The following is a 17,898-nucleotide window of genomic DNA, read 5'->3' as shown; positions in this document are numbered from 1 at the left end:
ATAACACATAAGAAAAGAAAACATTATCAGCCATGACTTAATTGTAGAAAATGAGCAGAATCAGTTACTGAATTGAAATATTAGTGCCTTCTTTGCTTTTTACAAATTTTTAATAGCCTCTACAAATCAGGATTCCTTATACCTTAAGAGAAACAATTTCCTACATTTACTGAGCTGAGAAAGCAGTCTATAGCTTTCTGAGAATGGATATACATACCAAAAGTACTTCTGTGGAGCAATTCATTTCACTACGGAAAGTTGACAATGAAGGATTTTTTTATAACCATTACATCAAACCAAACTGCTGAGAGTGGTTTACTAATGATGCTGAGCTTTTAACATATTTTTCACGTAACTGACAAGTCTTCAGATTTTATCATGTTATAACCTATTTTATAACTTGTACTTACTTTTCAGGATCTCTGCGTTATAGTGTGCGGCAGCAAATTTCAGTGAATCATCTGATCTTGTGTCAAAGCTAGAGTGTTCCCTGTTGTGTTGCCAGCCTCCTTTCCTCAACTGACATTTGAACATTTTCCAGTATTCAGGGTAAAGTACTGTCATGAGTTCATCCACACTGGACACAGATCGCAACTGTTCTTCCAGGTCTTTGGTTGCATGAGCCTGTCAAAGTAACACGTAAGATTAATTACTTTCTCTGTTACACAAGGTTTGCTGGAAACTAGCCTGAAAAACAACTCGTATTGTAAAGTTTTGCTCAAAGGAGTCCTCATTACAAAAACTACTTTTGTCAATCAATGTCGACATAACACTATATTGACATATACTGAAATGTTTTGCTTGTGACAGTAATTCTTTATCATACATGTAGTTCAAAACACCTGTGTGAGAAAGAAGCTGTAGAATTATGCCTATCCAAGTACAATTTGCAGATTAAAACAAAACAAAGCATTTTTTTCCTGGAAACAAAAGTTTTCATGATACAATTTGGAATGCTTAAGTCCAAAAATATTGATATGATGCTCACATTATTTAATATTTAACATTATTTTTTCATTTTCCAAAAGTCCAGGAAAATTAAAACACCCAGAAATATAAAAAGGGTGAAAGTAAAATTAGAAAAAGAAGAAAATAATGTGATTTTGTATCCTTTTATGGAAAACCATAGTGAGCAAATTCTCATTATAAAGGATTAATCCTTAAATTTGTATGAGTCAAGGATTTTGATACCTTTAAGAATCTGAACTGCATACTCCCTTGCTAATAAGACTTTCAACTGAAACTCTTCAGGACTAAGGACAAGGCATAACACCTTTAAACTAAAAAAATGGTAGAATTAGATTAGATATTAGAAATAATTTCTTTACTATGGGGGTGGTGAGGCACTGGAACAGGTTGCCGAGAGAAGCCTCATTCCTGGAGGTGTTCAAGGCCAGATTGGATGGGGCTTTGGGCAACCTGATCTAGTGGGAGGTGTCCTTGTCCATGGCAGGGGTGTTAGAGGTAGGTGATACTTAAGGTCCTTTCCAACCCAAACCCTTCTATGATTCTATGAGTACTATGCTTGATAACATATTATTTCCAGAGAAGCCTCAAATCTGGTCATCTCAGTTTCTTATTTGCTGGCTTTTACACAAACTCATTGCAATGGCATTTTCTTAAAAGACTGTGACTAGGATTTACATTTTAATTTCTCATTTACTCAAGATTCCTAGAAAATTCCTCTATCCCCTTAGCTGAAACAATATCAAGGGACAGCTGTGATTCCTTGCTCACCCTCTCACCCACAGATTGCTGAATTCCTAAAGGGAAGAGAAGCAGAAAATATTAAAGAACCTTTAGTCACCTTCTCAGCTTACATTGCCCTTAGATGGCAGTATGAGACATGAAATATAGAGGCATGCTTAGTAAAGCGTTTAGCTGTAGATTTTGTGTATACTACTACAAAACTTGTTTTGTTGGTCCAAGAAACACAATGTAAATAAAACGTACGTCTAAAACCAGAAACATAAAACTATAGAAGTTGAAATTCAAGATTCCTTATCAAACTCCACTATTAAGAAAAGAAATTTTCTCAATTCAGTGATTCAGTTCTTCAGTGATGAATTGCCCAATTAGCTTTTGTTAGCTAACCAGTAATGCTCCCAAGTAAAGCAACCAGTTCTGAACTAGCTCACCCAAACCAAAACTACCAAACTACTACTCACAAACAACTAGAAAAGTACAAAACGGCACACAGTGTAGCATCTACTTTCTTACCAAGTACCAAATCCGGGAGAAATGCCTCAGTAAGACAGGCTCACAGAACTCACTTCCATAACTACAGAAGCCAGAACTAATGCAGACTTCAAAATCATTTCATATGTCAAAGTATTGCAGGTTAAATAAAATAAAAAAATAAATTAATAAATCACTAAAGCCCTGCTAACCTCAATGCCATGACAGACTACTTTGTCCTCGGAGATTTTCACAATCAAGCTATCAGTCTCAGAAACACACATTCAGGACTTCATCTCCTTCCTTGCCTCCCTAGGAAGGGCCTTCTTTGGCCCGAGCCATGCAGCAAGCAGTATCTTGGGCATTGTCTTCAACGTAGTAGGCAACACAGAGCATCTTGTGCTCCCATCACTCCTGCTCTCCTTGCAGGACACCACACAGGTTCTCAATCCATGGGCCACAGGCAAAAATCCAATCTTAACAAACAACTACTTCAGCCACTGTCTGCTTGCTTTCATCTCTCTAAAGACATGAGTCTGGAGCACCTCTCCTATACAGAAAGGCTGAGAGAGCTGGGGATGTTCAGCCTGAATAAAAGAAGGCTCCAGAAAGACCTCATTGCAGCCTTTCAATACTTAACATGGGCTTATAAAAAAGATGGAGAGCAACTTTTTGCTTGGGCAGACAATGACAGGACAAGGGTGTCCTGTCACTCTGAGGGTGGTGAGGTACTGGCACAGGTTGCCCAGAGAAGATATGGATGCCCTGTCCCTGGAGGTATTCAAGGCCCGGTTAGATGGGGCCCTTAGCAACCGGATCTAATGGGAGGTGTGCCTTCCCGTAGCAGGGGCATTGGAACTGGATGATCTCTAAGGGCCCTTCCAACCCAAGCCATTCTATGATTCCATGAAAAGAGAATGGTTTTTGAGTAGCCTCATTCCCGTCAGGCAGTTTCCCACGCATTCTGCAGCACATGCCCCTTGAGTAACCAGAAACAAGTTGTTGAAACACTGTACTGTAGTAAGTGACATGTGATGGTAATATATGTGTCATGGGAGGTCACAGCATGGAGGCTCCTTATATATATCCTGTCACAAGGCTGAATGCCAGTTCATTACATAGAAGGCATAGAGATGGAAACTGTTAGTCATATAGTAGATGCATCCTAGCTGAAAATGTAGGTGACGTGGAAGTAGAAAGGGAATTGACACCTTCCACACTTTGATGACTTTCTAAAAACAATATGGACCACTGTAGACAAAATGCTAACTAGTGCTGTTTCAGTTATTCAAGGTACAGGCCTAAATCATCAGAAAAGTAAGTACTGAAACTCAAAATGACTTAGTTGAAAAGATAACATGGTATGGAGCAGAAAAGAGGTATTTACTACAAATAATTTGTGCTGATGAAATTCTTTTTGGTGAGGAAATCAAGTCATATCTTTCCAGCTGGACAGCAAATTCAGTATACACGGGTTAAACACGTGTGAATAAAAGAAAGCATGAAGAAATAAGTGGCTTTAATAAAGTACTGAATGTAATTTAATGAAGTATTGTCTCCAAATGCATTTCTTCCTAAATGTTCCATGGGCCTCAGAGCTATGTGAAAGATAGAGAATAACAATCTGCCTACAAGATAGCCTACAATCTCGTGTGAATATATGGGTATGCATTTTTTTTTTTTATGTGAGTCGTAATTATTGCATTGGAATTATTTTCTGCTGAGTTTTATAAAACCATTTGCTTGTAAAGATAACTTCAATTCAAACTTATGAATACTCTATAGAAAACCAGCTCATTGACTAGAGGGCTTTTGTTCTCTCTACTCTTCAGATTTAGCAAGAAAAGGAGAAGGAAAACCATGCATGTATACTAATTGCGGTATATACAGTGTTCTGGATTGTACATATACATGAATGTAATTTTTGAATATGTTTCCAATATTACCTTGACACACAGCTCAATGATTTCTGTTTGGTGTATTCACTACAAGTCTATGAAAGGCATGTATTTTTGAACTGTGTCAAATTACTCTCAGCTGTGTCAAACTGCTCAGAGGAACATAAGCGTAAGGAGCTTTTAGAGTGATTTATTTTTTGCATGACAGTCAAAATTTATTGTTGACATGAACATCAAGCTAAATGTTAAATTTTGGTTGATTAGAAGAGTGTGTGCTACATATAGTAAAAACACCAGATCATTAAGAACTGTTAAAAAGAGATTCTAATTTTTTAAGAATTGAATGCAACTGCTTTTCTGAATGTAAGATTTGCCTGGCAACATTTCCTATTTTGTCCAAATTTTGGTTAATTTCACAAAACGTGCTGACTCTACATACCTGTCTTTCATTCCAAATGATTTCCTCTTTCTTAAGTTGTGAGTAGGCTTTTAGCATAGGACACACTCAAAAAATTATTTTAAACCTCAAAATGCAATGGTAATCCAGACTTCGATACTTATTTAGAATTTATGACAAGACACAAAGAAAGTAACGATACTAAAAGTGTTCTCCATAGGAGCTCTTATTTTTCATGTGAGATCATATTGGTGAATTTTAGAAATAAATATTATTTTTATATACAGTTACCATCAACAAGCTTGTTATTCCCCAATGTAATCTTAAATAAATAAATAAATAAATAGAATACTAAAGAATAAAGAATACTAAACAATTACTCTATTGTCTAAAAGTAACACGTCCTTAACAGGTGTTTTGGTAAGAGCAGTTCTAAAACTTTTAGGACCAAAGTATGCTTTCTTCTGAATGTCCACAGTCCATTGATTTTCATATGAAGCAGTTGCAGTGCACTCCACATGAAATCCTGGACCAACTGCTAAAAGTTTTACTAGAAAGACATTCTGGGCTGTATGTCCTACACTGAGAAGGAAACTGGAAATCAGTGGCTGCAGAGGAAAGGAGTTTTCTCTGTCTCATGTTTTCTATTTCTTTGCTCTTTTTCAAGTCAGTTGAGGGGTTTTCATTTTTTTTCCCCTCTTTTGTTTTTAAGCAGAATCACTGACTTTATAAGTCTTTATCTCCACCCCTTCGTTGGCCTTTCTACTGTTTTTGTTTTGTCTTTTTTTTTTTTTAAACATATTATCAATTTTGTCCTGCATGATCACCTAAAAATACCAGAAGTTATATTCTAGCAAAAGGCTTTGTTGAAACCTTTTACTCTACAAGGTGACAGACAATATTGAGAAAAATAACAATAATAAATAAATAAAGAATACAAGAACACAGTAAAAACAAGCTTGCTTCATTCCACTTCTTCCACATTATTTACTAAGGAACAGGGGAACATAAGAAATACATGTATTTCAAATAAAGTAATAAAGCTTCCTGACAAGATCTCTTTCATTAAAAGATATTTAACTTAGGAACGCTTTATTCTGTCAAAGTATGTTTTTCACAATGTGGGTTTCCACTACATGGAATGTCCAGTTTTTCATAAAATTATAGCTAACAAAAGGAGAGGCAGGACACAAAGTAGACTCCACAACCATTAACAAAATCAGAACTATAATAGATTTTCCACGCATTACATTGTCTTTCATGTCCCCAGTGTCTGCCTCTATTATTAATAACAAAGGTCAGAACACTTAATATTTGGCAGAAGGCATGACACATAATTGATGGTGCAATGTGCTATAATGGTACTTTATGCATCTGTTCCAATAATAGTTGTTAGCTCACTACATTTTCAAGGATTTTGTTGACAAATCTTAATAAGAAAATTCTGCCTATAAACCCCTCCATTTTAATATGCTTATACACTGTATTTACTGACTGACTGAAATGCGGTAAAAATCAATTAGTTAAATTACAATGTTGAAACAGTTTGCAAGCAAATGGAAATATTGCAAAAGTGTGTATAAACATTTCACTTGCATAATATTTTATTGCAGTCTTCATGTATTTCAGCACTATTTTTTGGAAGTCTATATGAGTTTAAAAAAAAAAAAGAAAATACGCTACTTAGAGAAAATGTCTTAACCATACTTAAGAATTAAAATAAACTTTTTTTTGTTTGCCATCTACAGTAGTGCCAGAATAGCCCTGATTTTGATCTCCTATGCACTGATTTGGTACTAGCAAAATTGAATGACTGTCCAGAATTGCAAACTTCAAAGTTCCTGTTGGATACAGTTACAAAACAGTGCTTTACTGAAATTAAATGTTAACACTGAGCACTTTTTTTTTTCTTATTTCAGATTAAAGAAGTAGTAACACCAGTGCAGCTAATTTGAACTAAATCAGAACATCATAATAACAGCAAAGAGATCTCTCTGATCAAAAAGATCAGTCTCTGCTCCAAAAGAGCTTACAAAATGCATTGGACAAACATAGCAAATAAGAATGGAAGTATAAAATAAATAGAAAGTAGAAAATGAATAAAATGGTATGAACTACCTTACACTTTAAATTACTTTTATTCATTCTGGCATTTTAAATTCCAAGTATAACACCAGGCAAAACAAACAAAAGTAAAATATGTAAAATGGATGGAGAAGGAAAAATAAATGAGTTTGAGGAGATATGTGGAAGACGGAATTTGTTAAAAATAAACTAAAAATTACATTGGCTATGAGGACAACCTTAAAACTACATAAGTTTCACTCCTGTACTATAAATCACATATCTTATTTTGTTCAGAGCATTTTTGGTGAGGATAAACTACTAGAAAATCATCCCAGGATTCTATTAGTATTCTTCTGTTTATGAGTACAAGCATTTAAGTGTTTAGCGTACAATTTCCACATTGTGAGAAACCCCATTTTTATATGCATCAACATTTTTCAGTAAATATTTTATCTTAATATTCTTAGAAAATGTTGAAAAATATTCTAAGATTGTATATTTGCACATAGGCATTTATGCTTCGTCCTTCGGTCAACATTTCAGTGCTCCTGTGGTTCTGAAACACACTTCTTGGCTTGTACTCATTCCTGAAGTACATGCATTCCTGAACTCTTCTCAACATTCCCTAATAAAATGGCAGTGCTTTCATCCAATCAATGGCAATTACTTATGAAAATACCACTTTTTAATCTAAGTCTGATTTCCCCGGGAAGCAGAGAGAGAGAAAGATCATTCCCCTCTTTCTAGAGCAACTCCCCGCTCTACTCAGTGGTTTCTTTAGAAGCTCGTCTTAGGTGGCCAATTCTCCCAGGTTTCCATGAGCCTAGGCAATTAAGACACTGTTGTAGGTGACATGGTATCTGATACAAGTAGAGATCATAATGCCACAGCGCTGTGAAAGAAATCCGTAAGATATCCGTAAGACCTTTGTTTTTGAATATACGTGATTGTGTGAGTAGACATGAGAAAAGAAAAGGTATTAAACACCATTCCTGAAGGAATGGAAAGTAATTTTGAGAAAGAGGGTGGTAGCACCATAGACAGACGCTGAATATTTATGACCTTTTCTGAAGCAATTTCACAACTAGATTATAACAACAGAAAAGGTTTTGTTCCCATGCACTTCAGCCTGGTCTTTGAAAATTTACCTTGTTCCACAGCAATAGCCTTCGACTTGTGGTTAGCAAAACCCTACTGGCTATTTCTAGGGATACACCAAGTAGTAATTACAAAATAAATTATGAAAATCATGCCTGTTTTCAATAGGCTCGATTCACTATTCAGGAGCTTGCACTAGATGAGCATACAAATTAAAGGTCAAAGGCTGTACTGCAGTCATGGAAATTTGTGGGATAACCATTTGTTGTGTAAGTGCAGCTGCATCTAGATTCTTTAACTGATTGAAAGATTCATACCAGGGCTTCCACTAGCATTACAAATAGATTGGGAATCAATAAGGATTTGGATTATTGCTGCTGAAAAGTTTACACCTGATTAAATCTTGGAGGCATCAGGCAGCACATTCTGTAGCAGAAGAGATACACGCATTTTCTTGGTCATCTTCACGTACAGTGATCAGTGGTGATAAATGGCAAGGATCACTGGGACTAGGTGCATGATCAGAAGAAAGGGGAACACATTTGAAAACTAAAAATAAAGGAAAACATTGTGATGACTGCTGCGTTATTATGGTGGCTAACACACAATGCCATCTACCAGAAAGGAGACGGCTAGCAAAACAAGAAGGTTTGTGTCCCCTGCAATGTAATCACTGCACGCTGTCAGTTTAAGTCATATATATGACTTCTATAACATATATATGACTTATATGAGGGAATATAATGTTCATTTTGAAGAATCAAGTCCAAATAAGCAACTTTCAATTAACATTAAGGGGGAAAGTGAAACATTCAATTCTGAAGAATAAAGTACTTGGAAACTGAATAGAAACTGAACTTTGACTAAAAAATCTGGTTATAAGACCTTATTATCTTGGAAAATGGTAAAATGCCTGTTACAAGTATGCTTGTTGGGTGTTTTTTTTTTTTTAATGTTTTTATTTTTTGAATATGGCTGTTTTAAATGCCCTGCAACCTTTTGTTTTCCTTCCAACAGTCAGACATATCTCATTAAAATCAGTACACAAGAATAAACTACCATGACTTTATAACAAGATTGTTTATTTTCAGTCTTTAGTGAGCTTTCATTGGTATTATCATGACTTTTATTAGCAACTGCCATTAGCTTTGTCAGTAAAAGCAAATAAATATAGAGATGGTTTTTGAAGAAAACTATTAACATTGTAACAACTGCAGTTATCTGTCATCACTTCGGCAGATGTAATACTGGCAGTGATATTTCAAGGCTTTTTAATTATCAAGCAGAGATTTACTAGACTGAAAGGTAAGGCACAACCCCTTTATTTTAATCTAAATGCCAGTCCACTCTGTGACAGTACTTGAGTACGGGTCACACACAGTGTGAAAACATCCTAGACCCTAGAAAGAGGTGAGAATTCTGGCCATGTATCAAGCATTGGACTTTGAAAAGGCAGTTGGTATAGATTTTCACGTAATACTTTCCATTCTACAGATCAATAGTGCATATGAGAAGGTTTGCTAACAGCTGGAATAAGAAACTGCACATTCCTATGAACATTTCTGAATTATGTTGAACGCATATAGCTACATCATCTGGGACTTTCTCACCATGATGACAGTATTTAGTTTTAAATTCAACTCTCTTGTTTATTCTTGAATTTTTAACAATGTGGCCGTTTATAGGACAGAAGGATTACATGAACACGTCACCTCTTATCATCATTGTATAATTTCTTTCACTGCTAAGTAACTATCCTTTTCACCAAGTTTTTAAATCACTATTTAAAGCTCTGAGCAAACATAATTAATCCACGGTCTAAATATTTAGCAACAGATCACAGAAATTTCTTGAATTAATTATACTTTTAAAGCAGTTCTTAAAATAAATAATTTCACAGGCCATGAAACAAGATCAATTGAATTTCAAAGAAAAAGCTGAACTTTATTCCTAAACAAATGTCTTAATCTAACAGGACATGATTTCTGTATTGTTAAACAAGCCTTACACAGTTTACAGATCTGTACAGAAATATTAATTAGAAGACCACCTACCTTGTTACATTGCCTATTGTAACAAATATGCCCATTATAAACATAATACAAACCTCAAAGCTCAACAAAAAAAGTTAAAAGAATAATAAGCAATTTACAACATAGTAATTCCAGTTGCAAAATCTTTGTTTTAAATTATGCTGGGCAAATTTTGCATAAATGAAAAAAGAAACAAAGGTTCTTGGAAACTCTCAAATTTAGTAAAATGCTCAGGTTTCTAAGTGTATTCCATTAAGATTGTTAACATCTGATTCTTTTATTTAGTGTCATGTTTCTTCAGTTCATTTTACAAAAATCATAAAAAAGGATATTTAGTAACTCAAAGTAACACGCCAGACTAACAAACCACACAGCTCTTTGTTAACTAAGCTATTACATTCTGAGATTTCATTAATACACAAAATTCTGTAAGCTGCTTTTATTTTTGTTGTCAAACCCTTACTCAAATATTTTATATAAATGTTCTTTGCTAATGTATGCAAAATAAAGAGATCATCTGAATTTCATTAGCCTCAGGTAGGTAGGCACAGAATACAAAGGACTTGCTATCCATTGCCTACTTGTGCCCATTCTGGTAATCTGGTTTGAAATTTGTTCCATCCTAAATTCTGTGTGGAACATTTTTTGGATCACCATTTGACATCTGTTACAGAGAAATTATACAGAAACAAAAGCACTTGTTTAGACACTGAGCCCGTAATTTTTTTGTGCTCATGCTTTGATGGTGCATAAAAAAAATAGCCAGACAACAGAGGAAAGCACTATCCAATCTTAATCCCAAAATTCCAAATGGATTAGAACAGTACAAAGAGAAGAAGATTTATTCTCAAGCATTTAAGTACAACATTACATTGAAAGCAGTTTAAAAACAAAAGACAACAACAAAAGCCTTCACCCACACACAAAGCCATATTGTTCCATTAAGAGCAAATTATTTAAACACAAGTAAATACAGCACTTCAACACTTTAATATTTAAGAACTACAGTAGTCTGGCATGGGAGGACACCATTGTGTTCCTCCTATGTTTAAATAGCCTGTACCAGATTTACACTTCCAGAGATGGCAATCAGCTCATGTATTCCTCTCTACAGAAGGGTTAAGAAAGGCGCCAGGCACACCCACTTATGCTTTCTCTGGTGGGATAACTTTATTGCAACTACAGTGTAAAAGACCAGTAGTTCTGTGAAGCTGTCACATCCCTTCCATACTAGGGGGAGGAAAAATAAAAAACAACATTTTTTTTTAAACAGAAAAAGAGAACACTTGTGTATCATTGAAAGACAAAGCTTACTGTACCGTGTAAAACCAGACAGGTAGTAAGGGGTTTGTCAGCAAGGCATGAGAGATGGGGAAAGGTAAAAGAATCCTCAAGACCAGCAGATCCAAGAACCAGACTGAGACTTGCTCACAATTCACTTTCAGGCAACCAAATCAGGACAAATATACGTTGCCCATTATTTTTGGCTTAAATTATTCTGAATAGTGTATTGTACTGTAATGTCACTTAAGAAAGGTCAGGGAACATCAGCACTATTCAACAAGACCCTAATTTATACTGACAGGACACAGAGTAATCCAATGCTGAACATGGAAGACTTTTCGAAGAGGTCTTGGTTACAGAACAAAGTTTTTACGTTTACAAAGTATGCCCTGAACAATCCACTGGATTGCAAGAATATATATAATCTCTAATAAAAGTTATAATACAGCGCCTTAAAATCCACAATAGTGGCATTAGTTGAAACTTTCCCTATAATACCTTGCTGAGTTGCCAGAATTCTTACCCAGGCCTAGAAACTAATGAAGAAGAAAATGGATTTATAGGGATTATATATATTAAAAGGAGGCATACAGAGAGCAGAAGAAAGGGGAGCAGAGGTTCTAGTTTTTCAAAGTCTGTGGAAAGATATAGGGAAGATGTTTAAAATTAAGCTAAGCACATGCCAGATCTTCCTGTTAAATTATTTTCTCATGTTAAGCTTTTTACCTGTTTTAAGAAATAAAATATTATTTTGTGAAATAAACCTGTTCTGGATCACTGCATTTTGTATTCACCTGGTCACACTGTCTTGGACAGAAGAACTTTAAATGCACAAATCCGGGTAGCAAGGAAAATGGGGGTAAGGATGGAAAAGAGATGAAAGAGTAAACGTTGGTTAGTACCAGGACAGTGCACCCCAAGACCCAATCTCAGGCTCTGAGCACCCTGAGATTTTATTCAGAAGTAAAGGTACGCATCTTGATGGGACAGATGGACTTGAAAGTGCAGATGGCCTCTAATCACAGTTTTATATTCTAATACAAGAGGAAGAAATGAAATCAAAGTAAACAGGTCTGGACTTTCTGAATAAAATAGAACCTAACGCACTTCTCAGCTTTCTCAAAATAAAAGTATCCTTTTTTATTTTTAAGATTTTAGCAGGAGGAAGCGTCAAAGCAGTAGAATTTATACAGAAGAGATATTTGAAATTTTCTAGCACAACCAGCAACCCTTAAGGAAGGGCTTTTTTCAGCATATGAAACCATCTCCTGAAGTCAATTTGCAGAGATTATTTATAATCATTTGCATATAAAACCGTAATAGAGATATGTGCGTACGAAGTTAATGTAGTAGAAGGATTCCTTTGACTTTTTTCCCTAGCAGCTTATTGTATGTACCATGAGGCACACACAAGCTTTTACAGGACCACAGTCCTGGAAACTGGAATTTGCAGCATATATTTGTTAATATCAAGAGCCCATTGTAGTCACTGAGGTTACCCTTTACAGGAACAGACCGTGAAACAATTTCTGTCTGTTCCTGTGCACGTTTCTAGGATTTCTTTTACCCAGAACTGCAATTTCCTCAATGCTTTGAGACAGCAGCTCTTTTCAAACAAAGCAGATTCAGACCCATGGAAAACACGTCCCACTACAGTAACTGGCAGTGAGAATGACACTTCTAGTATAATGAATTAAATTTTGCTTCAAAAGAAAGTGTTTTGTTTATTTACAATTTTATTTTAACTTAGATGGCAAGAGAGGGAAAAAAAAAAAGTAAATGAATGAACCTCAGGAATGTTTTGTTTCATTCTGAAAGAGTTTTAGAACAATAACAAGAACAATTATTAATACAGCTTTAAAAGCATGTAGGGCAGATGTTGCTGTATGCTTTTATTAATTTACCCAGATATTATTTCTGACATCCTACACAACAATCTGTCTTCCATTTCTGAAAAGTCACTTAACTGTCTCCCTACATTATTAGGGACAAAACTAGAACACTATAAAATTCCTGCTTTGCCTGAGCAGGAAATGAACAAAGAATGAAGAATTCTGCCATTCCATAAGACTCAGATTTGACAAGTGTGGCCTTTATTCATGTCTATGTGATTATTCGCATTTGTCATTTAGATCAACCAGAAATTTCACTATGGCATAATTGTATTTTTTAGAGATTTCTTTAAAATTGTCTGTGCCTTTAAACAAATGTGCCCAGATGCTGTGGATACAGCTAATCACAGGCACAAAGACCCAGTCAAGGTCAGGCTGCAAGTTTGTCTCTAATTGCCCAGTTATACATTCCTTGTTCACCCAAATCTTCTTCTGACTTCAATGGGATTTTTGTTTAGTGAGGATTACAGGATTTGGCCTCCTAGCTTATTTAAGTATTGCATCTATACATCACTATGTGTAGCATGTTTCAGTCCCTATGGTCACAATAGCTGTAACTTTACTAGCCCTAAGTATCGCATTGAGCTTTTAGAAGTCTTTGCCCCTTCAAAAGCCTTAAAACAGATTATTTTTGTTATACTTAACTTTCATTTCCTATTTCAACATTATTGGACTCTTTTAACCAGTTACCTGGCAGCCAATGTTTGTCTCACTGCTGCTACATTTTTCATTTCAAACATGCTAATTGCTTTGAAAACCTATTTACCTAACTACTGTAAGTTTTAACTACTATAAGTTTTATTTACCTAACTACTGTAAGTCATTCTGATAAAACACAAAGACAGTATTTTTCCTACCCCAGTCTTTTTCTTAAATTCTTGGTTACACTTCAGCTCCTTATTAAAGCAGTCTGCTGATTTTTAGATGATCTGACCAATGCCCATAATAGCTTTTGTTGACTTCTCGAAACATTTTCGCCTGTCACAGCATGTTTGTGTGATTAATTCCCAATTCTATTTTTTTTTTTTGAGATGTTTACATCAGGTTGCCTACAGTTCTTCCTTAGTTTACCCCACAACATATGTCCATAAAGCATTTTTTCATCATTATGCAAACACTACAATCTAGACAAAGTGCATGCTATCATTTTTTATCAGACCAGCTGTACTTCTCAAAGGCAAGGGTGTTTCTGTGTTGTCAGCTCAGGCCCATTGGTCTCTTCCTCATCCAAACCAAACGCATGAGGAAACCCAGACACAGCTGACAAGACAGTTCACTCAAGGACCTGCTTCAAACAGCACAAACACAAAATGCCATGAGTCAGGCTCCACTGTATCCCAGCTGGTCTGGTACCCTCAAAACCCTCCTGCCACTTCCCAGAGCACGCAACAGGCACTCGCAGCATTTCACAGTACAAACGCCTTTTCAGCTGGCTGGCACCGCCCCGCCCCCCCCCCCCAAAAAAAAAAAAGGCAATCAAAAAAATCCCTCTGAACAGAACAACCCTGTAAAGAAACAACAAAATTAATTATGCTTCAGAGACGTTACATAGGGCCCAAGAGACCCATATAAACTGCTAGGCCAAGTGCATGTGGGCAGCCTGCTCCATGATGCAATATTAAGCTCCAGCAGCAGTGACAACAGTTGACCCAAGAGATCTGGGGGCCACTGTTTGCTCTCTGCTACAGTCCACGAGGACAGCCTAGACAGTCTCCTCTTTAAGAAATACCATACATGAGAGATACACATGGTGTGACCTTTTGCAAAATCTTGGTTAACCCCTCATGCCTCACAAAGTAAGGCCTGGCACAAGGCCTTCCTGAAAAGTGGGAACAGGTCAAGGAAGTTAGGAAATGATGCATATGATTTACAACGCAGTAACTCCCCACGCAGATTGAAGCCAAGCAGCAGCTTAGCCTAATAACTGTATTGATCCATATTAATTTTGTATTGTGTTTTTCAAGGTACTTCCCAGATAAATTTATAGGAAATGGTAGGCTTTTACATAGTATTCCCCATGGAGGCAGAGCCTTAGTGAAAACGTAGCTACCTCAAACTCCCTAACCACCTATATTCAAAACTTTCTGCTGGATTAAACTGGGAAGTGTTAACGGTGAAAGACTTTACACATCACAGACTGTGCTACTGCAAGAATTTCAAGCAAAACACCAAGAATAACCCAGACGGGGTTGTCCAGGTAGAAGGCCAAGTACTTACTGGTCTTACTGCAGGGAAATGTTACTTGCCTGTCTCACATCCTGTGAACTCCCTTCATGCTGCTCATTCTATCTCAGGTCCCTACTGTCTATACTAAAATAATGTTCTCAGTTCTCTGCTGTTGTAGCAGTACACTTTGACATAAATATAGAAAATCAAAATCTGTGTTAGGGGACTACATGGACCCCAAAATGGATTTTCAAGAAGAAATGTAACTATTAAATCAATTAGAAAGATGCAATGGAGAACACTGAACAATTTGATTACTATATTAAGCATCTAGATTTTAAAACTTTTTTTCCCCCCACTATTCTTAAATGTTTTTAAATATCGTGTCTGACGATCTCTCCTAGATACTTTGTTTCTATGTAGGCCTGGGGTCTTCAGCTTATGCTGGTCCTTGGACAGCATCACGTTTTTGTTGGCCTCAGTTTTAACTATTCATTTCTGATTTGTGAGCAACACATTAACTGTGCACCACAGACTGAAGCTGGGCGTTAACAGACTGATTTTTGTCTTGTGAGAGGCCAATACTCATATGTTTTTATTAGTACAGCCTCTCTTCTGTACAACTGAATTACAGAATTTTCAAAGAGGAGAAAAATCACATTCTCTTATCTATATTGTTACAGTTAAGCACATAACTATAGTTATTTTCCTTCATCTGGTGTACATGCATTGCAGTATAATTTTATTTGAACAAGATTTTTTGAGCAGTAGATGAAAGATGAAGAATGAGCAGCATTAACTACTATGACACACTGGATAAAGCGTATCTATTTAGTTAGAAAGCCACCAAGCAACAGAATATCTATAATCACTGCACAAGATTTCCTAGTTTCTCTGATATCTCTTTGTGAGTAATCTGAATACAATTTAATCTGGTTGACTTTCAAGGTTACATTATGTTCCAATATGGTGTGAAACAGTTGATGTATGCACCTGTATTTTTCATGCTTGAAAAGCACATGCTAGTCAAGAGATTTTATCAGCTATTTACTTTAAACACACAAAAAAAGCACTTAACTCCTAACAAAAAATATAGGGGACAAACTCAGTGCCAAGTTTGAGACACTGCCACATGTCTACAGTCAACAGGCACAGCCAGGTCTTGCCCACATGCAGGAACAGCAGTTGTGATTGCCGGGCTTCAAGGACCAGCCTGACTGCTGTACTCGTCCCCCTCAGCATATGCAGTAGCAGCAGAGTATACAGCTAGTTGTCAGATGATACCCTGCTCACCAGATGCTTTCTGGCTCTGCATGAGAACTTCTAGCTCTCCTTCAATCTTCAGTATCATGGTATTTGGTCACATCCAACAAGGGACATCAGACAACAAGAACTGGCAGTTTGATTCAGTTCAAAGGCTAGGTTACTGTAATTGCCATTCTGTCTGTAAGCCACTTAAAGCACAAACATGCTGGACGTGAAGCAAAAATGCACAATCCAATTTATGGAAAGTAACTAGCCCTGCCAAATAAGTGCACATTTTTAAACTGAACTCAAATCTGCATCTTTTCCATGAATCCAAATTTTTGTTTGGCTTATTTTTTGACCTGTTAGTAAAGCTTCCACTAAGCCATGGTAGTTTGTAGCCTGTGTATAGAACAGAAAATACATCCTCTCTGAAATACCTGGATACATCTTTTCCATTCTCAGTTTTTTTCAAATATTTAACAAGTACTTGTCATTTATGGACTCCTGTCCCCTAAATGATTAGCTCCTTGAGCTTAATTCCAACGTTCCCTCAGGTCATTACTTAGATAAGATGCATACAACCCTTCTGAACAGACTTTAAGACAAAATAACGTGCATTAAAGTGTCTCAGCATGGACTGCCTGTACATCAGTGCTAATTGAGCCTACCAATTCTTGAAGGTAGTGTTGGAGACCACATAGACATTTCTCACACAAACAGTAATATTTCATGACACTATCTGTATACAAATTTAGTATTCAAATAGTAACTGCAGGGTATATGTGCAAAAGGAGAAATACCCATGCCTTCAGTTCCTACAGCTTTGCCCGGAGGCAATACAAAATACTACATCCAATAAAACTCTTTCTTAATGCTTTGAGATAGCCATGACAGACAAACATCACTGGCATGCAGAATTATAGCTATTTGTTAATACAACCCAAACTTGTAGCAACAGGATTTCTATGAAAATCAAATAAACACCGTGTAACTGACTAAATTTATATTTCCGATGGAAGGTTTTACATCTGTTAATAAAAGTTATGTAGAAGTTACCCTTGTTATCAAATCCTGGATCAGGAGATATAGCATATTACATAGACGTTGATGTGTCATTATATTTAAAATTACTTAGGATTTATACTTAATCTGCTTTTCAGAAAGCATGAGCTACCCTAGATAAAAGTAGGTAATGTCAAAAAGTGTACACTCAGACATAATGTATGGCACAAGATTCTAAATAAGTAGTTTGCTTACAATTTTTTACAAAGGAATATTAAATAATGCAATATTGTCAAATCCGGCAATAGCATAAATAGCATGAACAAATATACAGTTATGTATGTGCTGTTTCATAATTGGAGATTTATGAGATTTATGGAGATTTATATCAGTGAATCACAACCTAGGAAACATTTTTGACTCATAAACACAGACAACGTAAGGGAAAAGTTAAAGAACTGGGAAATATAATTTTAATTTAAAATATCTCCCAAATGTAATTAAATAGGTAAATATAGCCTAACACCTGAAATTTGCATGGCTATTGCTCATTTTTATTAATGTATCAGACTGCCTTACAAAAGGATAATTTGCAAATATAAAAAAGTTTAGCTCCTCTGAAAAATATTTAGTGT

General features: G+C 36.0%; 1 protein-coding gene across 2 annotated transcripts in view; it reads right to left on the bottom strand.

Annotated features, from left to right (window-relative positions):
* Positions 1–17,898, bottom strand: part of VEGFC (vascular endothelial growth factor C) — a 79,318-nt gene that overhangs the window by 24,255 nt on the left and 37,165 nt on the right. For both annotated transcript variants that reach the window (XM_040556017.1, XM_040556018.1), the window contains exon 2: positions 411–624. In XM_040556017.1, the coding sequence (XP_040411951.1) occupies positions 411–624 (214 nt within the window). The remainder of the gene's footprint in view (positions 1–410; positions 625–17,898) is intronic.

The sequence above is a fragment of the Cygnus olor genome, chromosome 4, assembly GCF_009769625.2.
Source record: "Cygnus olor isolate bCygOlo1 chromosome 4, bCygOlo1.pri.v2, whole genome shotgun sequence".
Lineage (NCBI taxonomy): Eukaryota > Metazoa > Chordata > Aves > Anseriformes > Anatidae > Cygnus > Cygnus olor.
This window is presented reverse-complemented; position numbering and strand designations above follow the sequence as displayed.